Source organism: Rhipicephalus sanguineus, chromosome 4 (assembly GCF_013339695.2).
Source record: "Rhipicephalus sanguineus isolate Rsan-2018 chromosome 4, BIME_Rsan_1.4, whole genome shotgun sequence".
NCBI classification, from domain to species: Eukaryota; Metazoa; Arthropoda; class Arachnida; order Ixodida; family Ixodidae; genus Rhipicephalus; species Rhipicephalus sanguineus.
In genome coordinates, this window is record NC_051179.1 from 154,496,725 (window position 1) to 154,522,804 (window position 26,080).

At 48.6% G+C, this 26,080-nt stretch overlaps 2 protein-coding genes across 2 annotated transcripts; both read right to left on the reverse strand.

Moving 5' to 3' along the window:
- Positions 1-647: 647 nt before the first annotated feature.
- Positions 648-2,092, reverse strand: LOC119389069 (D-dopachrome decarboxylase). Its single transcript, XM_037656341.2, has 3 exons — positions 1,860-2,092; positions 1,443-1,615; positions 648-805 (listed from the first exon to the last, which is right to left on the reverse strand). Exons 1-3 carry the CDS (start codon positions 1,965-1,967, stop codon positions 754-756), a joined length of 333 nt encoding a protein of 110 aa, XP_037512269.1. The 5' UTR covers positions 1,968-2,092; the 3' UTR covers positions 648-753.
- Positions 2,093-2,597: 505 nt separating this feature from the next.
- On the reverse strand, positions 2,598-25,874 carry LOC119390830 (cyclin-dependent kinase 8). Its single transcript, XM_037658536.2, has 6 exons — positions 25,855-25,874; positions 21,975-22,114; positions 18,466-18,714; positions 15,189-15,431; positions 14,538-14,753; positions 2,598-6,414 (listed from the first exon to the last, which is right to left on the reverse strand). The coding sequence occupies exons 2-6, from the start codon at positions 22,036-22,038 to the stop codon at positions 6,176-6,178; spliced, it is 1,011 nt and encodes a 336-aa protein (XP_037514464.1). The 5' UTR covers positions 22,039-22,114; positions 25,855-25,874; the 3' UTR covers positions 2,598-6,175.
- Between the last annotated feature and the right edge of the window lie 206 nt (positions 25,875-26,080).

A 26,080-nucleotide genomic window follows, 5' to 3' on the forward strand; every position in this document is an offset into this window, starting at 1 on the left:
TATAAAGTTTAGCGCTGAATTCTTTCAAAATTAACAATATGCATCACCAACTAGCCCCACAACGTGTTTTGTTAAGCGAACTTACCTTCGTTATTTGTATCGACGTGGTAACCGAAACTGGTCTGCGAGGGGTCCTTGACAGGCGTATTTCGACACTCACTCTGCGGTAAATTCCTCCGTTTGCAGGGCGAAGCATAAATGCTTTGCGTTCATCATATAACCACACAACACTCGCACGAGTAGGCTGTCGACATCCGCTTCAGCGCCTGTTTCAGCACACAACCGAACAGAACACCTACGACGCTGGCAGGGCGCACAACGCCGATTGGGTTCTCGTTCTCGAAAACAATGGTCTTCCTTGTTCCTCTTTAAAAACGTGCTCTTGACAAACGTGGTGGAGTAGACAACGCGTGCGCCGATCACGATGTTCACGACTGTCACGGTCACCGAAGCTACCGATTTGGGCATAGCGGACATGCCCCAAGGCTGGATAGTTTTGCGTCGTGCGTTCCGCTCATTGAATCCGTGCACGGATGGCGAAGGCACGCGCCAGGCCCGCATTATCCGATGCCGTGGACACTCGACGAGGCCTTTCAATATGATGCAACAACTTCGAACGAGCCAAAAATGTGTCACGCATACGCAAGTCACGATAAATGAAACTCTTTATTGCACATAATGGAACACAAATGCCACAGCGCGCAGCACGAGACTGGAAATGAAGGAAGGGCAACTGCAATGACGAAAGGCCTCTCAGGCGACAACGAGATCGGTGGGACTCAGGTCGTACAGAGTTATAACAATCCTGAAAGTAAAAGAAAAAAATAGGGCATATAAATGATGCAGCTCACAACGACCACACACACACCACAAAATCGAGAAACGAAACCGGAACTGAAACCAACCATTAAACGGTGCGTTAAGATAATCTATTTCAGCTCCTGAAATATTCACCTATATATATATAAAAAAAAAGGCTACGACGAAGAGATGACATAAAAACTATTATTGCCATTTTTAAAGATGGTTACGAGATATCTAGCCAAATGCGACACTGTGGCAACAGCGTTCGCTCCGGTTCCGTTTTTTCCGCCATGTGCGAACACCTGCGGTTATGTTCCTCATTCCAATGCGTATTACGTTTAGACGTTTCTGCCTACAACGTCCACCACTGGGAGGTTAAAGGTTACGAAATACGCGCAGGATTTTTATACGAGACTGCGCGCCCGTGTCGTCAGAGGACAAGCAACTGGCTTCTCGGTGCTGGCTGCACTAAAGCTAAACACGACGCTGTTACGGCAGATTATGAAGAGAATCGGTGACATCGAAATCTCTCATCTTCGGCACTTCAAATGTTTTCTCGGGAAGTTGTTACCAACCGAAATAAAGGGAGTGACCGCGTTACCGCTAGAGCGACAAACATCCGCGAGCGCTCCAATTACCTCTTCGGCGGCAGTGCCAAGTTGTCCGAGATGAACTGCCTCAGTTGGCTGCCGTACTCCTTGTTCTTTTCCGGAGAGAATACCCTGATGGCATGAATCGAGAGGAGACAGTTGGGATCGGTCGTGCCGGCTCTAGATATGTCCACACCTGGTTCCACAATAACAGTCACTCTCTGCAAACACGAAAAAAGCATGCATCGCATTGTACGCTTAATTGCCGGGGTCACGTACGTACGCGGTGCCAAGGTCGTAGGAGCGACTCGGGAGCTTTCTCGACTGCAATAAAGCTTCTCCCGGCTGATTTAAAAGCTCCGAAAGTTCGCTCGCGCGCTGTGCTTGACAATACGCAAGCAACTAAACTGATCACTCGCTGCGGCCTGGCCATTCTCGTACAGACCAACATCGCGAATCTCTCACCTCGATATCTTTCTTCAGGAGAGAGGCAACATACTGGGCAAACTTGACGTTGAATCCGGCCGGAATCTTGCTGGCCAGCAGATTCGTCTTAAGCGTGCAAAGAGGCATGACGGTGTTAAAACGGCGAGCAAAGTTGCCCCCCCGATGCCGCTGTACAACGAGTCGTCGATCGTTATCTTTAACGGACGCTGATAAGCGGTGCCGACGGCACCAGTGGAACGCCCCCTAAAAGCAGCGGCCACCATTGATGCCAGACGATTGGCATCGCGACCGCCGGTTACGCAACTTCGTTGTGCGCACTACCACGCTTCGCTTCGCTATGCTACGCCCTCAATTATTACAGATGAAACTTTAGCGTGTGCATTCTGTACATGTGACCTTGAAGAAACTATTGATAGCAGTTCCACAGTCACGCGACGACGCAAAATCGCGCGCACGCATGTTTCTACACACGGAAGACGACCCAGCGCCCCTTTACCGCGCTTTTTCCTAACTCTCTTCGATTCCTAATCAAAACACAAAGCCACATGTCCATGAAACAGCTAGATAGAGACGCAGGCGACTGACCTCGTAACTAGCAGATAAGGCATTGAGACTGCACACATTACCTGCTAACCAAAGTCCAAGGACTTCAGCACTTGATCTGCAATTTAATATTGTGCTGCTCTTGGCACACTGCTTACAGGTGAAATGTGGTGTCGTGTGGGTTCATTTACACACGAAAAACTCTGACAAGGCTTCAATAAAAAGGCACAATTTATTTCAGAGAGGAAAGAAAAGAAAGCAGCAGGGTCTGAATTGCTTCGAATCGAAATGATTTAAACTACTACATTCAAATGCAGCCGTGGACGACGCTGCTGCCAGGTTTTTGTTCACATTTCGAACCTGCCAGCATCCTCAACTGGCAGTATGTGCACTGCCAGTACATTTAACTTTTTTTTTACCCACAGAAACCGAAACTGGGATGCTGTGACTACAGTATGCGAGCGAACGAGGGAGAAAAAATATATATAGCAGGATCGAAGAACCATTTCAGTTTATATAATTCTTAAAACTCTGCTCGAGTTACAACGCATCACACTTTTTTTTTTCACTGTTGCTCACTCGCACAAACACACATGCTCACACGAAACACAGTCTCGCTATTTACAGAAAAAGAAACGCACATCGTCGACGCACGTCGGTTACCAACATTAATCTGACCGACCAATGCGCAATACACCACAAATACTCCTCCCATAGGAGACATTGAAACAAGGCATCACTAACTACACCTACGGGCCATCAAAAGAACAGGACTTTTTTTTTCCCCCGTTATCTCGAGTGCATTTAGGTAGCGAAACGCTGCTACACGAAGCTCGGACACTTGGCGACATGGCAAGGGAGGGAGGTGTGTGGAGGTACATATACAACACATTTCACTTGCCTAGGTTATGTACAGAGATGCACAAATGCACGACAGACCTGTTTTGATGGGAGACCCAAGAAACAAATGTAAAAAACAAAAGATACCCCAGGAGAGACACTGATATTTACAGTACAGCTTTTAACTAGCACACACACACACTGGACAGGTGCGTATATATATATGTATGCTACTGCTACCGACAACTGCTGAGCACCAAATTTAAAGTTGGGAAGAAAAAAACGAGACACCAGAAATTGTTACACTGGATTGAAGGAAAGAAAAAAAAATCTTACAAGTGTATACAACTGGAGACCCGCATTTGTTTTTGACACAGACACACAAACATACACGCTAGTAGATAGGGACAACACAGTTTACAGAATGATGACCAGAACAACATCCGGGCACAAGAGGCTTGCAGGGCACACAAGACCGGGAAAAATAAAATACGGAAAAAAAACGGCTGCACACAACCGTAAAAAAAAAATAGGGCATAAAGAGCTGAAATGACTATCACAGACTTTCATTTTTACTTTTTTTCTCAGACAAGTTTACGTCACTTCTTTTGAGAAAAGTTTTTCGTTTTTTTTGTTTACTTTTCAAAGCTCTTGTTTTTCATCCCCATCCGGACTAAACAAGGACGTCACAATATCGCACGAGGGACCCGAACAAAAATGTAAAGGAAACCACACAAAACTTGAAACACATTTACGGTCAAAATAGATTGAAAATAGAAGAAGCAGAACCAGCTGCATGTTTTTGACGTCAGTGGAACGAAGGAACGTCAGAGAGGGAGGAAAAATGGCGCAGCCGTTAGTTGTAGTGCCTGTAGGCCACGCGTGACAGTGGTAAATGACTTTCAGCACCCAGTGCTACAATCTGCCAATGGCAAACGCATGGCGGTGTGGTGGTGGCCTTTCGCAGAAAAAAAACGATGCAGTGGCTTAGGCAGCAACAGCCATCAATCGGATGCGAGAGATGCGGCAGTACTTTCAGATACAGCACGGGCTAACGACGAGCAACGACAGGCGAAGGCAAGTGCCAGCATTGAGAGCCTAGTGTAAAGACAGTTACAAGAGGTACGTAAAAGAAACACGAAAAGTAAAACGCAAGGACTGTCCGGTCAAGCACCTTCGAACGAGAAAAATGCTACAAAGTAAGCGAGCTAATGACATGCACTGAAAGGGAAGCAGGCAGATTGTCACTGATCAATGTCGAGCAACGCTGCAACTAGAAGGGTGTGGGCACCCTCAAATTTATGCCACTTTTCCAGCCACTCTGCGTAAACAAGCGCCTGCATCCCTTGAGGCTCTCGGGTAACCACTCAATAGAGTGGGAGCCTGGACAGTCAACGAAAGGATAGCTTAATATACACAAACGAGTGGGTACAATAAAACCTGGGACTTCTATCGCATGTACGCAACTAGCCGAGCCATTCAATTTCTACGGTACAATGCGTAAAAAGAAGTGGACTTTGTAAGCTAAACTCGTACGTACAACGAACAAAATCGTACGGTCGCACAGAGGGCACAAATGTTAACGCGTACACAAAGATACGAACGACGCGGAAGATTACGTCGACAACTTTGCACGTAGAAAGAAAAATGGGTAGAACAAGCAAATATGCTAGCACGAAGCAAATGAAAAAGAAGCACTTCAAACGAGACGCTGCACTTTGAATGCGTACAATGCAAATGACAAACAAGAACGGCAAGGTGCAATGTTTCCTACAGTATCCCTACTAATGCACGTAACTAGAACACACACACACACCAACAGAACGGCACGGGACACAACTACGAGCCTACGCAAGACAAGACGCTCGCACAGAGACACACACACAAGCTGCACCGACCTGCACAGCCAAAGTGAAGTCTACCTCTTCCTCAAACAAACAAGGCTCGGCAGACACGGTGCCGCCGATCCCATCAAGGTAACAAGACTCTTGACGACACGCTTTGGAGGAGAAAACCACCGGATGGTCACGAGGGACAGCATACGAAAGAACAGTATGCAAATAAGAAATAAACGCAGCCATTTTTTTCCCCTCACTTTGTACTTCAGTCGCAGAAAAAAAAAAAAAAAAGAAACCTTAAATGACCAAATTTCAAAGAAAGAAGCCACACTCTGAAGAGGCAATGAATTAAATTAAGGTACTCTCCCCAATAAAGCAGGAAGCACACAAGACACTCCCTACAATGCAGCCAGGAATATTTAGAGACCACAAAAAGTTGCAAAGTAATGCGGACTGTGCACACTTTTTCCCGCATGTTCTCCTTGGAACACCGCTTCTGCGAAACTAGCCTTTTGTAGCATGCAAACAAGCTGAACAACGAAAGTAAGCCAACACAAAGGCGAAGAAGAGCGGGCGGGGGTGGGGGAACTGTCCCACGCAAAACATCTTCCGTAAGCTCCTCACACAACGCACGTGTCAGTCGTACCTTCATACCCCACGCCATCGTCATCAACAGCGCCTGAAGGGAAACAGTGCGCAAGTGGTAGTACACTTCAAGAACAGTGCTGCTGCACTCAAACCACCTTTCACCCCGACCATGTTGAACACATACACGAGTCACCGCAAGAACAAAAAATAAAGTTATATCGAAGGAAGGACTGCCCCCTCTTATGTTCCACAGCATCTGTCTCCTAAGTGGCACCGGGTCACATGATGCAAAGGGGGCAGGTGGAGGGTGCTCTGACTAAAGAGGGGAAGGGGGTCAGAACCAACAGGGTCACCAAAGAGGCACCCCCCTACATCTTCAGACGTCCTCCGGAAGGGTTAACGATGGGCAGAAAAGTGTGTCGTCTGCCGCGACGAGTGCACGGGCCGTTGTGAAGAGGAGACGACGGCCGGCACAAAACACGTTCCGGACGAGAGAAACTGCGGTGGACAGGTGGCGATCGTTGCTCAGTTCTTGACGGCCGTGGCCTGCTGCTGCTGTCGCTCAACCTCCTCGACGAGCAGGGCCTTCTGGTGAGGCACGGGGGGCAAGGTGGGCTGGTAGAGCACGTCACTGCCGAACCACTTGGCCAGATTGGCGGGAGGCACCCCGGCTGCAGCAGCGGCTGCTGCCGCAGCTGCCGCTGCTGGCACAGCGGGCCCGCGACCGGGGAGTCCACCGGGCACCATGCCAGGACCCTTGACATCTGCGTGCAACAAAGCAAGACATACAGAATGTAGTCTGTGCATCGAAATGTTACCATTACATGTGGCAAGCCACTGCCAAGATGCTGCAAATTAATGGCGGTTTTAAGAACTAGCCGAACCTAGAGGACCAGGAGGCTTGAACACGAATGAATGCGAGTTCACTGAACAGTCCTTGGGGTTCGTACCAGTTCTTGGGGTAAAGGATTCAAAGGGCCTTCCAAAGTAACTTTATTTACACTATTTGACTCGTTGCAAGTTGACTCGAATGCAAGTCAACCCCTTATAACTTCATTCACATACAGTCGAACCCACTTATAACGATCCCACATATAACGATCTATCGGTTATAAAGACCATATTTGGGTGCACTTACGATTTTCCAATGCTAACCATTGAAGCTGCGTCCACATATAGCGAACGTTTTTCAGAGCCTCCTACTTTTACAACGAACACTTCAGACACGGTCGCGGTAAAAATATGGCGCATACGAAGCGAAAAAAAGTTAAAACAGGCCTTCTAAAGCGTGAGAGGGGCGCGTGCTCGCGCGTGCCCCGCTCCAGTTTACTCGCGACTAAGATATCCCTGATCGACGAGCACCGCACGCAGATTTCGGACGCTCTGAGCGAGGTCCCTCACTTTCCAGCCCTTTTCTTCAGCGGCAGAATGGCAGTGAGGGAACAAAAAAAAATAGAAGGCAGCATGAAGCCTTGCGGTCAGCTTTCGCACGGTAACCTTTCCTGACGCCGTTCTCTGCAGCTACGACCGCCTACGATGAACCAAACGATGCCTTGGAACGCAAGAAGTCATAAATGCAAGAAGTGATAACCGCGATAACTCTCCATCGCATGAAGGTTCACTGCGTCCCTAAACTTGTCGAATGTGCCGCAAAAGGTTGCCGTCTTTTCGGTAACGGCAGGGACCGGTCGATCGGTGATTGACGACTTCCGCGCGATTGCGGCGATGCCTTCGCGGATAAGCATCAGAAAAGAGCGAAGGCGAGGTGTCTGCCGTTGATGAACGTGCCATTATGACTTAAAGCCGACAACCTTATCACAGTCATCTGTAGATATAGCTGCTCGGCTGCGCGTGTGGCGTACGCCGTACACTGTGCGGATTGATAGCGCGCCATGCTGCTGTTCGCAAGTTCGCCGCCGCCGCCGCGTCGTGCGAGACCGCTTTAAAGTGCGCGTCGCTTTGTAGAAACCAAAGTAGCTCGCTGTTGCTGAGCGGCGCGGGCACCGAGAAACGTCGATGATCTGACAGCGACCGCATACTGCGTGTTTGACGTTTGACTAGGTGACAACTCAAGTGCGGCGCGCATCGTCGTGCAGGGCCGCGAGAGCATTGCGGAGACGTAGAGTGCGCGTTGCTTGCAGAATGCTTGTTTTCGCCGCGTTGAACGAACAGGCTACTCGCCGCACTCGTGCACGGTCCGGAGTGAAGCAGGCACGAAGAACGTACAAACGCGCGCATACGCCATACAAGCGGCCCGGCATTGACTCCGCGACCCGAGTAGGCGATGCGCTGCACGCAACTAGCCAGGGATGATCGGCTCCACGTAGCGATGCCGCGGTTCATAGAAACGGTGTCTGTTCACTGCAAAGGCGGTTTAATTCACTCGTGAGCACGCAGCGTGCGTCGTTTCACGACGCGAAAAGGCTTAGCTTGTCACCGGAGGGGTTGTCAGCACTTTAATAAAAGTGCACAGAAAAAAAAACGGCTTGGCCGCTTAGCGCACGTTTTTAAGGGCGAATCCATATACAACGAACTACTGATATAACGACCACTTTTCGCGACACTTTCGAATTCGTTATAAACAGGTTCGACTGTATACTCATTTTAAATGTACGAACAGTTAGAATGTAACTGCAACGAATCCAGAACCAAGTCTCATAGAGCCTAATGTATTCATGACCGCTTAAGCTCATCCTCTGCCTACCGGTTAGTGCATACCATGATAACTGTCCCATAAAAATTAACTATGCCCCTCATCCACAGACACTAAAGTGTGTTGCAAAAGGTCTGCCTTTTGGTTAATGGCAGAGACCGGTTTATCAATGAGCCCGGGCTAGACTCCCGCGCAATTGCGGCAATGTCTTTATGGAAAAGCACCAGAAAAGAATGAAAGTGAAATGGTGGCCACCGACGAACTCTCCAGTATGACTTACAGCGGACAACCCTATTACAATCAGCATCCGTAGCTATCTGCTCGGCCATGCATGTGGCATAGCACTATTCTAAGCATGTTGCATACTTTTAATAGGTGACAACCTAAGTGCACTGCGCTGCCGTTTGTTGCTGCTTCATGCGGGATCGCTTTCAAGTGCGCAGCGTGGACACAGAGAAACCTTGCTCCACTGACACTATCACACCCATCATGCACGTATGGTGCAGCAAGCGTAGCACTGTTGTAAGTGCACTGCACGTTTCAATTAGGCAATGACACGAACACATTGCACCTCCATCTGCCACCTTCTCGCACAGGACTGCTAGAGCATCACTGAGATGTGGAGTACGTGTTGCTTGCAGGAAACTAGTCGCATTGACACAACTACTCATCGCACCCATGTACGGTCTGGAGCAAAGTGGTATGAAGAACGGTTCCATGGCAAACGCGCGTAAGCGGCCAAATGCACGCAAGCGGCCCGGTGATGACATGAACTGAGCAGGTGACATGCTGTACTCAACTAGCCGGGGGCAATCTGCTTCCCACATCAGTAGTGCGTTTCAGGGAGACTTATTTTTGCTCAGAAGCAGATCGCGGTACAGACGTGCACGCATGTATTGCGGAAGGCCTATACACCTTTTCACAGGAGCAGCCTCGAACCAGTGAGCTGCAGGGGTAGAGGGTATGCTCTCAGTGTTGCCATCGTGCTTTGGGCTGCGCTAGGTGCGCCACTGCTGTGTTTGTGTTGCTTCGGTACGCGTTTGCGTGACTGCGTTGTGCGCCCGTCTCCGATACGAAGTGACTACCATGGCATCTGGCCATCACTGTGTTGTGTACGAGTGAACGAACAAGCAGCAGAAGAGAAATATTTTAGGTGCAATCGTGTGTCCGCAGCACAGTACGCCACGCGATGAGTGCAAGTGTGGCATGTTCGCGCTGCATCGTTTTCCTTCGTCGCCTGAATTGCGGCAGCAGTGGGTGGCTTCAGTAAATCGGAAGAACTTCCGCAGTTGCCATCGTCACGCCTCTCTTGCCGGTATTTCGTTGGCGGCAAGAAATCCGACGAGAACATCATTCCCTTGCAGCATCCTGGATAGGAAGGTACGCAAGCCACTGATGACTCACCTAGCAATTCGTAATAATGTTACGGATTCGTACTTCATATCGTCCATAACACAGCGGCCTACACGGCTGCAAAATCCTCGTCCGGTTACGCATGTGCAGCCTGCGCGCGCCGTACTTCACCGAAGGGCCTCGCGGAAACCCACGTGCGATGGGGCCTACTGTTCACTGCTTGCGACGGTGTCACATTCCCCTTCACCAGCACGACTTTTTTCTTCACATTAAGCGCCAGCGACTGACCCACCCAGCCAGACTGCACGTAGTTGTGCGACTCCAGTGCCTCGTAGTTGCACACCTGGCAAAGACCCCTCGCATTCGCCTCAACAATGTTCACTCGCAGTATTTCTGGCCACTCACACATGTCCTCAACCTAGTCTTCGACGTCGTTGGGGTGAATGTAGGTCAAGGTATCTGTGAAGAAGGATTGTGCGGTGTTTACAGTTTACAGCTGACAAACTTACGCGCCGCGAACGAGTATGCGCGGAGGTGTGAAATTGATGCAGACTTTTAGTACGCCAATAAAGGAAAGCAGTAGACAGCTGCAAGAACACTAGTTACCAATTATTAACACTTCACGCCATGATCGACCGTCGCAGACGCGCAGCTCATTCTTGCGCTGCAAGCGCGAATGCGCGCCGCTGAACGGTTCAGACAACGATGAATCGGTCAGTGGCAGCGACGACATCGAACAAAACAGTCTAAAGAAACTAAAAATCAGCAAACACAGGCTTTAGCAGAGATCTCGCACCAACGGATAGCGCGCCGGTTCGAGTACGCGCTGCCCAAGATGGCGATTTGGCCAATCTTGCACGTTAGACGGCGCGCATTTCAATATGGCGCCCCCTGGCGTGAGAATTTGAAAAGGTGTATACGTGTGTCCATCTGCTCTGTTGCTATGCCAGTCTCTGCATACTCCAGTCCGTGAAATAGTTTCGAAATGTTCCTTCGCGTTGCCACAACGAGCTGTCGAACGCTTGTGCGAGAGCTGGAATCGGCACTTTGGCATAAAAAGAAAACGCTTTGTAGTGGGTGCCTTAGGCAATATTTCCTGTGGCACTGCATTCTTATCTTTGTTGGTGGCATCGCTGCACGGCAGGAGATGCAAATTTGTGTTTTGTGGTTAGTACAGTAGAACCTCATTGATACGTTTCCGAAAAAAACGCGGAAAATAAACGTATGATCCGGGAAAACGTACGATCCGAATCCAGTAAAAATTGAGGCTGACAAGCCCATATTGAGGTGCAAGGGCAAAAAACATTTATTTCTCAAAAAACATGGAGGGACTCTTCGATTTTCGAACTCCTAGCATCTCGCTGGCCGCCAGAGGTCAGCCAGCTAGTTCCGGTCCTGACCGAAAACGGCGTGGTCACGTGTATTGAAATACCGAGACAACCCGAATATTGCAAAATCGAACTCTGAGACAACCAGCATAAACGTAAAGAAACGCTGCCGCCATGTCAGCAGACGAAACTTTGCGCCGCATGAGTGTCGGTTCTTTCTGCATTGCCGCTTGGAAATATGGGGCTCCCCTTGCCGAAGAGCAGAAGTGATATTCTCGAGCATACGCATTTGGGATACGATCACGTACGTTCGAAAGATCACGCGTGACTCGCACCGTCCGTGAAGAAAACTGCTGCCTCTCTAAAGGCTTAACAAGCTCAACTCTTCGCAGTGAACGTAACAATCGCGGTACAACAGGATATGCGATATCTCGCGAGTGTGATAAGCGTCCCCGAAAGCGACAGCTGTTCGCGGCTATCGCATACTACGTCGCACACTCGCGCTGATCAGTTTGCGTTCTGTCTTAACTTGAGACATGCGCTGGTATGTTCGCCGCCACTCGTCATCGCACCATCTCGCACGGCGGAACGGGCTTTAAAAGATAACGCCCGGCGTAATGGCAACCGAAGGTGAAGTCCCCAAGCAACCGCACTGCGATCTGTCGAGTCCTCACAAAGATGGCGGCGAGCGCACATCGTCTTGTTTTGGCCTCTGATAACCGGAAACCTCCTAGATATCTTCCAGAACAAATCTTTTCTGTCAGCTTCTGACGACCCGCTGGTAGGCAGAACTGCCCAGCCAGAGAAATACGAACGCCGACTGGCTCCGGGAGAAAAGTGTGCGGGCAATTATCGGCCATATTGACTAGGCACAATGGCGGCGTTGCTATGGTTACGGGTCGCGGCGTGTTGTGCAGCGGTGGCGATGCGACGGCGGCATCCCATGAAACACATAACCTCTAGAAAACGTCTTTAAAATGTTTAAAACCTCTATAAACCTCTATAAAACGTTTTATAAAGGTTTCGTGTTTCGTGGGATGTGCGTCTCCGCGGCAAGCCGTTCGAAGATTGTGACGGCCTGCGTCGCCGCCTGCCTTCGGGTCGGTGTGTGGTTGACAGAGAGCGGCGATCTAGCAATTCAGAAGAGACGCGGAGGGGACCATTGAGCAAAGCAGAGAAAGCACGGAGGGGGGAAAGGCACTGCGGAGAAGCTGCCGTCGCCGAGAGGGCCTTTTTTGCACACCTGAATGAGAGTTTCTGAGTACAAAACGTATCATACGACCCCAGTTTTCCGCGGTGCTGAACGTTGCTGCCGAATAATCGTATTTTCCGGGAACGTATTAACCGGAACATATTACACACAGCTGTATTGGGTTATTTTTAATTTTCGCGATTTCGAGCGTAGGAGCCGGGAAATCGTATCAAGCGGGAACGTATCAACGAGGTTCTACTGTACGTACTACCGTTTAGTGCTTGGTTCTGCTGCATTACGAATTAACAAGCTTGCACAGTGAGCAATAGCATTAAAACAGCGAAAGAGACATCGCCACGCGAGATGCCACTGAGTCTCAGGCATTCTATAGTGGCTTGGAGCAGCAGCAGTCAGCTGGAGTTCCTGTCTTTTTGTATCCCCCTCATTTGAGACACTGTCAGATGCATATCAAACTGGAGCAACATTATCAGTGCTACACCCACGCCCAAAGGAAGCGATCATGTGAGCCCACAGCGTTTCAGAAAGGTCACATCTCTATAAGGAGGATCCCTTCGTGCTTGTGGCATAAGCAGTAAGAAAGTAGCTTTATGAGGACACCCACTTTCGGGAGAGCGTAAAATGAGAGATCAGAGCTTGATAAGAATGCTTGCTTCATTTTTTTTTGCAATGCTGGGTGAGGTGTAAACAGCATGTTGCAAGTGTCTGCAAAAGGCATGACAGCGCACTCTTTGGCAAGCAGCCCAGGGTTCGGAATGCTGTTACCCGAAAACAGTGAGGTGTTCGGTGCCGAGGCAAGCGGAAGCTGTCAAAACAGTTACAGTGAAACCTCGTTAATACGTACCTGCTGGGAACGCAGCATAACTACGCACTAAACAGTAGTACGCATTAACCACCAAGTACAAATTTGCCTCTCCTGGCGTACGCCATCGCCGCCAGCAAAGAAAAAAAAGAGTGCCGCAGCAAATATTGCCTAAACTACCCACTGCAAAGCCTTTTCTTTCCTTTTGCCAAAGTGGAGAAAAGATCCTGGCACTCTCTCACGACTGCCCGATAGTGTGCGGTGGCCGCCACGCCAAAGAGCATTTCGAAACTATTACAGGGTCCGGGATACTCAGTGCCCGACATAGCGACAGAACAGACAGTGTCTGCATTCCGCAATATATGCGTATGCGTCTGTGCCGCGATCTACTACTAAACAAAAACGGACACGCGGAACAGCTGCGTGGAGCCGATCGTCTCCTGGGTAGTTGCGTGCAGCGCGTCGCCTACTTGGCTCACGCCGTCACTGCCGGGCCGCTTGCCGTACCGCACGCGCGCATTAGTCGTGGGAGTGTTCTTCGTGCCCGCTTCGCTCCAGACCTTGAACAGATGCGGCGAGTAGCTTGTTCAGATAACGCGGCGATGTCGTGCTTCCTCCGCGACGCTGTAGCGGTCCTTGCAGCAGACGGAGGCTCGTTGGGTGGTCGCCTAATAAAAGCGTGCACTATGTTTACAACAGCGCTATGCTTGCTATACCGTACGCGTGCGTTTAGCGTGATAGCGTCAATGCAACGAGGTTTCACGGCGTCCGCGACCCGCAATGCTCAACTCCGCAACAGCGATCTGCTTTCGTTTCTACAAAGCGGTGCGCGCTTGAACACTGCCCCGCACGAGGTGGCAGCGATCGGCGACCCAGCACATTCAGGTTGTCGTCGCCAAATAAAAGCGTGCAGCATGCTTAAAGTAGTTCTGCGCTGCACGCATGCCCGAGCAGATAGCTGAAGATACTTATTGTGATAAGGTTGTCGGCGCCAAGTCATGCTGGCGCGTTTGTCGGGGGCCGCCGCTTCACCTTCGTTCTTTCCCGATGCTTCTGCAAAGCCGTCGCCGCAATCGCGCGGAAGTCTGAATCTGTGATCAACCGATCTCCGCATTTCTCAAAAACACGGGAAACCTTCGGCAGCACACTGTGGCGTCAAGAATTTCACTGGTGCAGTAAAATTTTATGGCAGAAAAAGTTATCGTGGTACGCGCAGGTACGCACTAACCGGTAGGCATAGGGCGAACCACTACGGCTTAAGCGGTGAGTGAATGCATTGGGCTCTATGGGACTGGATCGGGGATTCGTCGCAACTACGTTTTAACCGTTAGTACGTTTAAAGCGGGTAGGTATTAACGAGGTTTGACTGTACTGATTGCATTTTTGGAACTATGTGGCCTATCTCAAACCTTTCTGGTCTTGCACTTTTGAGTTAACTTGACGTGTCTGTCAATGTTCTGCGGAGGCTTTGCTGTCTTACTGCAGTGAAGCCTCGCGATATCAAGTGAAACCTCTAGTCTTGTCAGAAGTGGTGTACTCACCGCGCTGTCCCGTGGCATTGGGCACGAAGGTGTGCGCTGGGGAAGGGTGCAAGGCCGGTGCAAAGGGAGAAGGTCCCACAGCCGGAGGGGCAGCGGCACCCCCGAGCAGGAACTGCTGGAATGCCAGTGGGTGGAGACCTTGGGCCAGGGCCTGCTGCAGCATCTCAACCGAGGGGCCACGCCCACTGCCGCCAGCCACGCCTTTCATTCCGCCTGCTGCACAGCAAAATGGGCAACGTACACAGTCACATGGAGGGGATGCAGTTTGGATTCAGTACTTAAAATTTACTATTCACCCTAATGGGGGTTCCACTGTACTTCTAGCATGATGATGTCTCCAAGCTATGACAGGTTAATAATAATTATTGTGGTTTAACGTCCCAGAACCACAATAAGATGAGAGACACTGTACTGGAGGGCTCCGGAAATTTCGACCACCTGGGAAGCTGACAGGTTGCCCAAGCAGTTTGCAGTATGAGAGTTTAAGAACTTAACATTTAGGAAAATTAGGAAAAATCTTTACGATCTGAATTCCTCCTAGTTTTCTGCTAACTACTCTTCCCCAAACACAGCTACTGCTCACTCGGTTTATGCTTTTTCTGAAGCATTGTGAATAAGACGCCAAGTTCCCATCCCAGCTAATTCACTGACCGTGGTGGGCACGGGACGCAGCCATGGCGGCCGGTGGGGGAGCTGCCGGTGGAGCAGCAGCCATGCCTCCCGCAGTTCTCATCATGCCTGGCAGCTTGATGGCAGGGTGCCCCTGCTGCTGCTGCCTGACCATGCCCAGCACACCCGGTGGTGCCCTCTGCTGCTGCTGGAGAAGGCGCTGGTGCTCAAACAGCTTGGCCATCATGTCCACCTCTCCGCCACCTCGCATAAGGCTGCCCGCAGCTGAGTACAGCACCAGGGGGAAGAGAGGGAGAGTCACACAAACACTGGTTCGACCGATTACTTCGTTGCATTTGAAGAGGTATCGACACCCATTTTCGAAGGAGACTTTACTCTCCCATACAAATCTCCAGGACAAAAATACTGTCCTGATCAAGCGTGAGTAAATGCTGATATTTTGATTTTAAAGTCAATTTTCGCATGGCGCACCTACCGACATCAACAGTAGCCTGTCGTCAGGCTATCTAACCAATTCTGGTGACTTTACGCACCAGTATGGCCAGTTGCGATGATGACAGGTAACAAAACCTTCAAAACAGCCCTCTGTGCATCACCAACGGAGCCACGGAGAGGAGCAGCCGTGGAAATGTCACGATATTTTGCGCGAGCATGCGACGAGAGGCTCATGCAGTGTTGCAACGTCAGGGTACAATAGAAACCGAAACTAGCTTTTAAAAAAATACTGCAATTAATTTTTCGGGGTGTACTCACGCTTAACAGTACATTCTCTAGACTCTTCAGGGTATGACCTTTTATAACAACGATAAGATATTGACAGAAAAATTGTGTCAGTATCCCTTTAATGGCCTGAAGCAAGACATAACCCAGACCTTAACAAAAAGGGAAGTGGTATCACAAGCCATAACACTGCTTTGCATTTCCTTGCCTCTCAGACTGCATAGCGCTATACAGTGCGGGTACTTAGGTGTGCAAATCTTGGCTGATGGTCTTAGCAACCTGCACTCTACAGTAAGCAGACATAAGGCATGCTGTGGTAAGTGATCAAAACATGCCCATATGTCACTGAGCTCTGATATGTTGACAGGAAAAAGTGTGCTTAAATGCAAGTAAACAAAAGCTTTTGTATTTCGGCTAGGGATGTGCGAATATTCGAAATTTCGAATATTTTTCGAATAGTGTTTGCTATTCGATTCGAACTGGAATTTTACTATTCGAACTATTCGAACTTCCCAAAAACAAATACAGTCAACATCCGAATGAAATTGACCCCTTCAGATTTTTAATATGCTTCACCTCATTACACTCTCGTATTGCGGCAAAGCTGTCTTTCAAGCTCCATTACGGATGAAGTTTGCCAAGAGACAGTCAACGTCCGATTGAAAGTGGTCCCTAGATTTTTAATATGCTTCACCTCATCACACCCCGGTATTACAGCAAGGCTGCCTTTCAAGCTCCATTACGGATGAAGTTTGCCAAGAGACAGTCAACGTCCGATTGAAAGTGGTCCCTAGATTTTTAATATGCTTCACCTCATCACACCCCGGTATTACAGCAAGGCTGCCTTTCAAGCTCCATTACGGTCGAACTTTGCCAAGAGACAGTCAACGTCCGATTGGAAGTGGTCCCTAGATTTTCGATATGCTTCACCTCATCACAATCCGGTATTGCGGCAAAGCTGCCTTTCAAGCTCTGCTACCGGAAACGCTGGTTTCAACATGTAGGTGAAAGATGAAAGGTGGGGGCTCAATTAATGCTGTTTTGGACCTGAAATTTGGGCAGGAAGTCCGAAAAATCGGAAGCCGAAGCTTTTTAGCATCCAAAATTTCAGATGTTCTCATATATCGACGTCTACGAGGCAGATTTGGAACTCTGGACTTGAAGGGAGCACACCCTTGTCCGCCACATCAGTTGGGCTTACCGTATTTACTCGAATCTAACGCGCACCTTTTTTCCGGAAAAACGAGTCCAAAAATCGCATGCGCGTTAGAATCGAGTACCGAAAAAAAAAAAAAAAAAAACCTCGGTTATCGTATTGCCATCGACATTTCAAAATGGCCGCCTCCTACCCGCCTCGGTACCTCGGCCATTTCTGTCGTTGTTTCAGTTCGTACGTGTGCTGAGGAGTTTGTCATCCCGTTCTGCGTTCGCATCGACGGCATGGAAGTGCCGACTCCAAATACTCGACGAGTGTACCACGATGCCGCATTTAAAAGAATAGTTATTACATGTGCAGAGAGACGGACGGAAATCGGGCCGCATCGCGGTCGTTCGGATATAGTTCGGAGTTCCCGAAACGTGCGTGCGAGACTGGCGCAAACAGAAGCAGAAGATTTTTTACAGCAAAGCTTCACGAAAAGGCTTCAGTGGACCAAAGCAGGGCCGGTTTCCCGAAATCGAAGAGTGTTGACAGCGACAAGGAGTTGTCCGACAGCGACGAGGACTGGTCCATTACGCGACTCGTATCGTCGCCGTAGTGGTGACAGTTTTAGCGGCAAGGCCCGCTTTTTGACTTTCTGTTTTACTTTTTTGAAACTTCAGTTCTTTAAAACCCAAATACTTGTTCTTCTGAATGAGCGAAGTTTAACTCCTACGGACTTTTTTTGTTCTTTTCTCTCACGAAAAATGGGTGCGCGTTACAATCGATGTATTACTTTTTTTTTTTTTTTGGTCGCGGAAAACGGGTGCGCGTTACAATCGAGGGCGCGGTAGAATCGAGTAAATACGGTACACAGAAGTTGAAAGAGGCGGAGAGGCTGAGGAAATGGCATCTTTGCCTATCACATGTAAAGCGTTATTGGCAACACTTTGGTTGCACCAAATCATGTACATAAATAGAATTCGGCCTCTACATTGCCTCATTCTTGATAAGACAACTATGAAACGCCACCCCGCCAGTGCTTCATCAACCTAGCGAAAAGAAACACTTTCATGTTGCTATCTCATAAGAATATGCTTAGGAATCCTCTAACTTTTTTTTTCTGCAATTTCGCTTCGAAGTATTCGAAAAATATTCTAGAAGTATTCGAGAAATATTCGAAAAATATTCAATTCGATTCGCACTCACACTTCAATATTCGAATTCGCTTCGCACCCAAAATTTTGCTATTCGCACAGCTCTAATTTCGGCCCCTTCCAAGTACGGCTGCTGCTGCTGCCGAGAGCACAGCAGCACAACACCGTTATCCACCAAGTAAACACTGTGGGTTTTCAAGGACGTTAACGTTACAACTGCGAGCAGCTAGCCCATCACTGATACAACCCAGGTCGTACAACAAGTGGCCAGCAGGAGACTCACCCTGTTGCTGAGGTGGATGCTGCTGTATCTGCTTGGGGTTCTTTGCGTCAGACGAAGTTGATGGCTGGGCAGCCTGGTTGCCCTTTATGATGGCCCTGCCCATGGTGGGAGCCCGAGGCACCGTGCCATTGTTCATTCGATGCTGCTGCTGCTGCTGTTGCTGCTGTTGCTGCTGTTGCTGCTGCTGTCTACCTGTGCCATCGCTCGGTGCGGCTTCCCCATTGGCTTTGGAGCCACCTTTGTCAGAGGCTGCACAGTGCATAGACAGCAATGTTAGCAATGTGAGCCAACGTAGCGCTTGAGAACAAATATGCAAACACGAAGCGTGCTAAAGACTAACAGCGATACGTAATAGCAAACACAGCAACACTGCCTCACTATCACCCACGTCTGAGGACCCTATAGAAGTTGTGTGTGCGGAAGAAAAGAGTGCAGGAGCATTTAAAACACAGCCTCTAGCACACACATGCAAGTGCAGATATGATTTAGAGTAATAGAGCTGAGCAAGTTGGTAAGTACAGTCGATCCCGGATATATCAAACTCGGATATATCGAATTATTGGCTATATCGAACAGTTGAGAAATCCCCTTGAATTTCCCATGCAAAAGTATGGGGCTGGTGTGCACGTATATCAAACTCCCGCACAGCGAAACATCCGGTATATCGAATGCTGCGCCGCGCCGGAGCACAGAAATTGCATTTTTCCTAACAAATATTGATCATTTTTCGGCCGCGTTCTAACAAGTTCCGATCTCTCGTCGCGCGCAGGTGACGAAAAGGCAGTGTTATTCCATTGCGTTGATCGAGTTCGTTGCACAACGCTTGTCAGTGCACCGGTATATCTGATGCGTGATGCATAGGTTGTAACGCGCGGTCATAGTATTCTTCAAAGAGGCTGATTACCGAGGGCACCAAAATGAGAATGCGAAGTGACTCGGCAGCCTCGTTGTAATGTTTGCATCCCCTTGTTTGTTCGCGCATGATGGCATGCGGGCCCGAAAAGCATGGCCTTCGAGATGTGCAACCTCGTGACGTATTTTAGATGCGAAGTATCTTAAGGTGGAGCTCAATCCGGTGGTGGTGGTGGTGGTGGTGGTGGTGGTGGTGTGCGGCGTGACCACGCTTACTGCACATACGCATATCGTCCCACACACCTCCCCTCCACTCCCCCTCACCATTCCCCCTGTCCTCTACCCCTCTCCCCTTCCCCTTCTCTCCCCTTTCCCACTCCCATCCCCCTACTCCTTCCCCTCTCCCCTTTCCCCTCTTCCTCTAAAACGCGGGCTAGACATGCCGAAATTCTCTCCTGCGCAACGCCGCGATGAGCTCGAGCGCATGCGCGTCCCCTCCCCTTCTCTCTCCTCTCCTATGCTGCCCCCCTCTCGCCCGCCTATCGACCGCGTTCCCCGCTCGCCCTGTGAGAATGAACGGCCAACCTAGATGGAAGATACGACGCGCGTAGTGTCCCTCTTCGCGTTCCACGACGCGAGGTCTTAGCATGCCCAACGAACGCCAACGGAACGCGATCGTGCAAGTGCTCCGGCTTCGCATCGGCTCATGGTCCCCTTTAGCGGGAGATTGTGTAATTTTTTCGGTGTTTTCGGTTTTAAAATGCACATCTCAGAGGCTACGCTTTTTTCACATTTCTTGCCAAAGCAATGGCTGCCTTCTACAAAGCCACAAGTGCCATCGCTATCACCAACATGTCGACGGTGGAGAAACGTTCCTTTGTGCACTGTTGTCTCTTGCGGCATATGGACTAGTGTACTTCTCGCTTCATTCTTGATAAATCGCCATTAGGGAGTCGAACTAAACATTGTCCCGCTTGTAGCGATTAAAATGATGACTGGCGCTTGGCACGACGTCAAGTAAAGCACCGTCGTGCACAGTTTCCTTGCGGGCCTTGGTGCCAGGTGATGACGTTTGGGTGCGTCATGACCGCTGACTACGGCATACGGTGCGTCAGCGAATTTTGCGATGTTTCGGGCGCCATATGGGACGGGAGCACAGCGAGCGACTTCATCGGTACAGATAACGACGTAGCTGTTTCTGACTGCATCGCTGCCGATATCATAGCCGACTTTGTCGGTGCTGCGGAAATGGACCCGTGCGGTAGAGCTAACATCGACGTTCAGCGTGGATCACCGCTGTTGTGGCCGAAGGTGCTGAATTTGCTTATTTGGAAAGCTTCAGTGATATTGACGATGACTTGATGAATTCACGGCGCCCAAGAAGCAAGACAAGTTTGCGGACTTTTCATCCGAAATAAAGTGCGGCAACTTACAAAAGAACTCGCCTTGTTCTTTTGTATATGTGAGCGAATCATCACATTCGCGCATTTTACGATTTCCTTGCTTTAATTTAAGCCTTACATGCTTTTACATGCTTTAATTTAAGCCTTAAATACGCATATTTTGTATTTCGAATTATCAATATATCGAACTATTTCGCAATCCCCTTCGAGTTCTATATATCGGGGATCGACTGTATCGACACGAGAGAAGTCAAGACACCACAACTCTTGTGTCCGTGTTTGCACGCCCCGTCTCTTAACGTGCAGATATGGTTTATGAAGGCCCCGGAAAGCTAGCAACAAAATTTTTTGCTAGATGTAGATAGTGCAGAGGATGGCAACTTGTGTCAACTTGGCAACAGTGGCCAAAAGGTCACAACCAGGAACACTTTTCAAGCACTCCTTCAGTTGCACATGCTACTCCTTTCGTTCAACCTGTGTAAACAATTTGATGCCTGCTTTTCCATACCACAACAAAGTTTCACTTTCCCACGCCAACGATGCATACTTAAAAGGGGCCCTGCAACGCTTTCAGAATGGTCAGAAAACGCTGCCGATCGGTAGTCGAGATCCCCGAGAACACACGAGCCAAACATAGCACAGCACGTGGCCCAAAATTTACAATTAATACTCAAAGACAGCTAGAAATCTCTCTCACTTCTCTCAACAAATGATGCCATAAACCTAAATGACTGTGCTATAAACCCAAACTCACGACCACTGGCTAATTTGAGCATTGTGAGCTGCATAGTTGCCGCGGCTGCCACAGGATGCCGCCACATGCCCGTGCGCACGCTCGCAATCTCACTGAAAGCAGTGCATTCAAAGAAAAGAAAGTGCGCAAGGTCATGAGTGCTGACGAACGAGCGCATCTTGTCCCCTTTGTTGTGTCGCAGGGCCCCTTTAATACCCCAATATCGCATGAGAATACCTGCAAAGACAGAGCCCACACATGAAAATGCGTCATAGCAGGGAACAGCGCAGATACACGAGACAAGATACACTGACAGGACTCGTGTATCTGCGCTATTCCCTGCTATGAAGCCAAGCTGACAAGCTCAAGTTTACACCCTTTTAATGAAAATGCGACTGTGCATATTTCTGGCCATTACGCCAACCACCACACACTGAACGTGGAGTGCTTGCACGGATTACTGCCCCTAGCTTGAACCTGTGGAGCCTGCAGGGTATTCTGCAAAAGAAATGTGCATGCACCTTTTGGGTCTTGGCGCTCCATGTGCATTTTGCGCATCACTGATGTTGGCGTGAATGCAGCCATAGTGGGACTCAGGCCCTTGGATGGCGATGATCCCCTGTTCACGGTAGAGCCTTGCGTTGTGGTCGGCGAACGAGTCCTGCAAACCAGAGAACAAGAACCCGCTTGTCAGTGCTAGGTCACGTGCGGATCCGGAGACCTGTTCAGGAGACCTGGCTAGCTAGTTTCAGCTAGCCACTTTACCACCAAACAATCAGCCCCAAGAAATTTGAGTGAAGTAGTCTCATGCGTGGTACTAGAAGGGAAGAGAACTCTGCTGGCTACTTAAGCACTACACAATGTGTGGTTGACTTACCCTGAATGGTCATCTTTTTTTTAAAACTTGCTATTCTGAAGTTGTGTTACAGTGTACGGAATATTTCACTACAGTGTGGAGCCCTCTTACGATTCATCTACTAGCTATCAGTGTGTACAAACACATGCAAGTACAGAGTGGGTATTTTGTGAAGATAGTGCTGTGGTTCTGGCACCTACAGTAAAACCTCGTTAATTCAAAGTCACTGGGACTGAAAAACTTTCGAATTAAGTGGGTTTTCGAATTAACGAAACATACAAAAAGCGGGATGCAAGGAACTTTGAATTGCTGAAAGTAATCAGAGGTGGTCATTTGGCCTTCTAGTTTGTGGCAATACCCGGTACCATTTTTGCCCCGAACTAGGGAAAGCGGCAGACCTCGCTGCTATCAGCGCCAAAAAAAAGAAAAGAAAAGAAAAAAAGTCTCGTGGTCAGCTGAAATGCGTGCCTGCGGAAAAGGCATGCTTCACTGTAGCACAGTGGTGACACGCGGGCAGCATGTCACCTGCTCCTCGCAGCCTCCGCGCGTCATGATGCGACCATTCGCCCATTCTTACTGGTAAAATAAAGAATATGATAATGGCCAGTGTGACTGAATCCGCAATGTGTTCTGGCTGGAAAACATGATCATTGAGGCTTTCACTGAGTTTTCGAAGTAGGCGTTACAGGCAAGAACTCCGCCAGCAGTGCAAGTGCGGAAATTGCCGAAGCAACCGCCAATCGGAGGTTCACATACATCATGAATTCCATCAGACCGTCCTTTATTATCTTTTCTTTTCCCAAAAGGAATGGGTAAATCATGACGCGCTGACGTTGCGAGAAGCATGCGACATGCTGCCCGCGTGTCACCGCTGTGTAGCAGTGAAGTACGTCTTCTTTTCCGCAGGCGTATGTTTTTAGCTGACCACGAGACAGTGTTTTCTTTTTATTTTTTTGCACTAGCAGCAGAGAGGCTGGGTTGCTTCAACTGTCACTCATTAATATCGCTACACTGCATTGCCCTGTGGCTCCTAAGGGCCGTCGCTCCCGTGGATTTGCAGCGAAATCTGAATCGGGAATTGGCACATGGTGCCCAAAGTTTTCGAATGAACCGGGCTGGCGCTGACCGTCGCTTCAAATTATCCACTCAGATTTACATTGCAAAATACGGGACCACAGAAACCCTCCGAATTATGCGGGATTTCGAAATAACAGAGTTTGAATTAACAAGGTCTTACTGTATTTTAATTGCGTGTACAGCCTTTCCTGACAAAGCAATGAGCCTTGAATTGCCTTCTCTATGCCACTAGTGAGCATTTTGGCCACAGTCATTTCAAATTTTTTTTTTACTCTCCTAGGTTTAATTCCCACATCGAAAGTGTAATGCTGCGGTGCATGCAGCTGAAAAAAAAATGACATTTTGCTATAAATGCCACTAGGGAAGTTCGCAGTGTCAAATGTAGGGTTGTGCATCACAGAAGTGTAATATGATGAGAAAATGCAAATACAGTGGAACCCCAATTATACGACTTTGAAGGGACCTCACAAAACCGTTGTATAGTCCAGGCGCCGTATACTATAGGCAGTGACGATCAGCCTCGCCCAAAAAACAGGCACAGGCCACCTGAATAAGCCAGTGGCACGACCCTACTCTTCTCCAAGGAAGGCAGATTACATTATCTTTAAAGATGACAGCTAGGTGTTCATTGGAGGAGATGCGAGCGAATCTTTATTCTCAACTTAAAAAAAAAATCTAGTCTAACGTGCATCTTACTGATAAAATGAATTCGAACATTGCCTGCACGTAAAAACGGAAAACCACGTTGGCAACAGCCTCCCATCAGAATAGTCAGATACAGTGTTGATATATGCGATGACGATGTAGCAAAATTTTGTAGAGAGTTCACATAGGATGATTGCGTGCGCAACTGAGCTGTGCACATTGTATTTCTTCCCTTGGGAAGTGCAATTGGTGATGCGCTGCTGTTATTATGAATGCTCACGTCAAGGGTGAGTCATTTTGCCCACTGAAGATAACTGCGTCGTGTCCTTTTTGCGTGCTCGAGGCCCGCGACTGCGAATGCTGCTAACAAAGGGATGAGATCTTCAATTCCATGTCGACCAGGAAAAGTTTCCACAGGCCGAAAACGTGAAAATATCCGGATCTCCAATGTGAGAGACTAGCTGAAGCTACTCCATCTAGGTCCAGATTGTCTAGGTAACGGCACAGGGATACTCCTGCGATCGAGCCGTATCTAGAAACAATCTTAAAGGGGTACTGACAAAAATTTTGGCCTCGCCATTTTTCTTCTGCAATGTGTTGCCGAGGTCCTCTTAGTCATAACATGCCACATCGTTTGCTGCAGCGCGCAACAAATAATTACAGGCTCCTCATTACCGACAAGTCTCAGTTTAGATTTGAGACAGCTCCAAAAACAAGCCGCGGGGTGCAACTATCACTACCTAGTGTGTGCAACGCTCGACCACGTCAGCACAAAGAACTGTGATGCACTTCCGCGCAGTCCACATCGTCTGCTCGATCAAGATAGTCCTTTTGAACAGAAAACTGAAAAGCAGTGTCGCCAAACGCAAAGCTTTCAACACGTGCACTGCGCCCACAGACTCGTGAGCAGCCACAGAAAAGTAGTCCGCTGACGCAAGCGCGGCAAAAGAAAAATGGTGACTATGACGTCGCAATTTGTTGTACCGGCTGCAGCATGGTGACATCAGGGAAGTAGGCGGTCACCTCAAGTCACTTTCAAGGGTGCCAATGCCGCGAGGTGAGGCGCATAGCGTTGGATCGCGCACACAAACTTAAAAATGCGAGCTGAAATACCTTCCAAGCTATATTCGCTGTTGATATTTTGCAGATGACATACATATGTTCACTGGAATCGGCCCCGCAGGCTATCTCTGCCACGAAATGTGTCAGTACCCATTTAAAGTCGGGAAAACTGGATGACAAGAAGATGAACCGCCAGGAGAATAAATTCCATTCTACGAAGGCATACTGTACCCGTCTGAGTTTTTTCTAATCATCAACCTAGGGGCATGTAAGTTTTTATTTTGCACCCACGAATATTTGGTCAGCATTAGATTAGAGTAAAAAAAGGCGATCTTTTTTTTCTCCGATTGCGGGGTCAGCGTGAAATTGCGTCGTATAATTGAGGTCTTGAATACATTATTTCTATGGCAATTTTGGCGGGCCCAAACTGATTTGTCATAAAATGCAGGTCGTCACGAGACCGACGGACATATAACAGAAGTTCCATTGTACAAATTTTATGGCCGTGCTCCAAACGACATGATTAGACAATAATGCCCTCATTCCCTTCTTTCACTAATAGGAAGAATTCCCTTTTTATAAATGACATTTGAAAGTATGGTAATCCTTAAAAGGTTTCTATAGCAGAAAAACTCAGTGTGAAGTAGAGGTATATCTCAATGTTCCCATTCCACTGCCCCCCCCCACGGTTGTCAAAAAATTCCTAGCACCTCTGAAAAGGGCAGCAGGCAAAAATAACGGCTGAATACCGACTAACTTACGTAGTGACTTGGTGCAGTGCTGACCTGAAGAGCAAAAATTAAGCATGATTATTTCCAGCAAAATCTAACTTACCAATAGCCCACCTATTGCTGCAGAATATTAAAAACACTCAGTGAAAGCCAAAAGTAGCAAAATTAGGTGAAACACTAGTCATAAATGATGTTAGTTTTTCAAATTTGGACCGCAATGTTTAATAGTGTAGTAAAGCTTCGTTGACATTCTTTT

Excerpts from the sequence above, each read along its gene's own strand:
- LOC119389069 (XM_037656341.2), bottom strand. The coding sequence starts at position 1,967 with ATGCCTCTTTGCACGCTTAAGACGAATCTGCTGGCCAGCAAGATTCCG. Across the intron at positions 1,616-1,859 it reads TCCTGAAGAAAGATATCGAG|AGAGTGACTGTTATTGTGGA; the intron begins GTGAGAGATTCG and ends TCGTGTTTGCAG. Across the intron at positions 806-1,442 it reads TTGGCACTGCCGCCGAAGAG|GATTGTTATAACTCTGTACG; the intron begins GTAATTGGAGCG and ends TTTTACTTTCAG.
- LOC119390830 (XM_037658536.2), bottom strand. The coding sequence starts at position 22,038 with ATGGCTGCATTCACGCCAACATCAGTGATGCGCAAAATGCACATGGAG. Across the intron at positions 18,715-21,974 it reads GGAGCGCCAAGACCCAAAAG|CCTCTGACAAAGGTGGCTCC; the intron begins GTGCATGCACAT and ends TGCACTGTGCAG. Across the intron at positions 15,432-18,465 it reads GCATCCACCTCAGCAACAGG|CTGCGGGCAGCCTTATGCGA; the intron begins GTGAGTCTCCTG and ends TGCTGTACTCAG.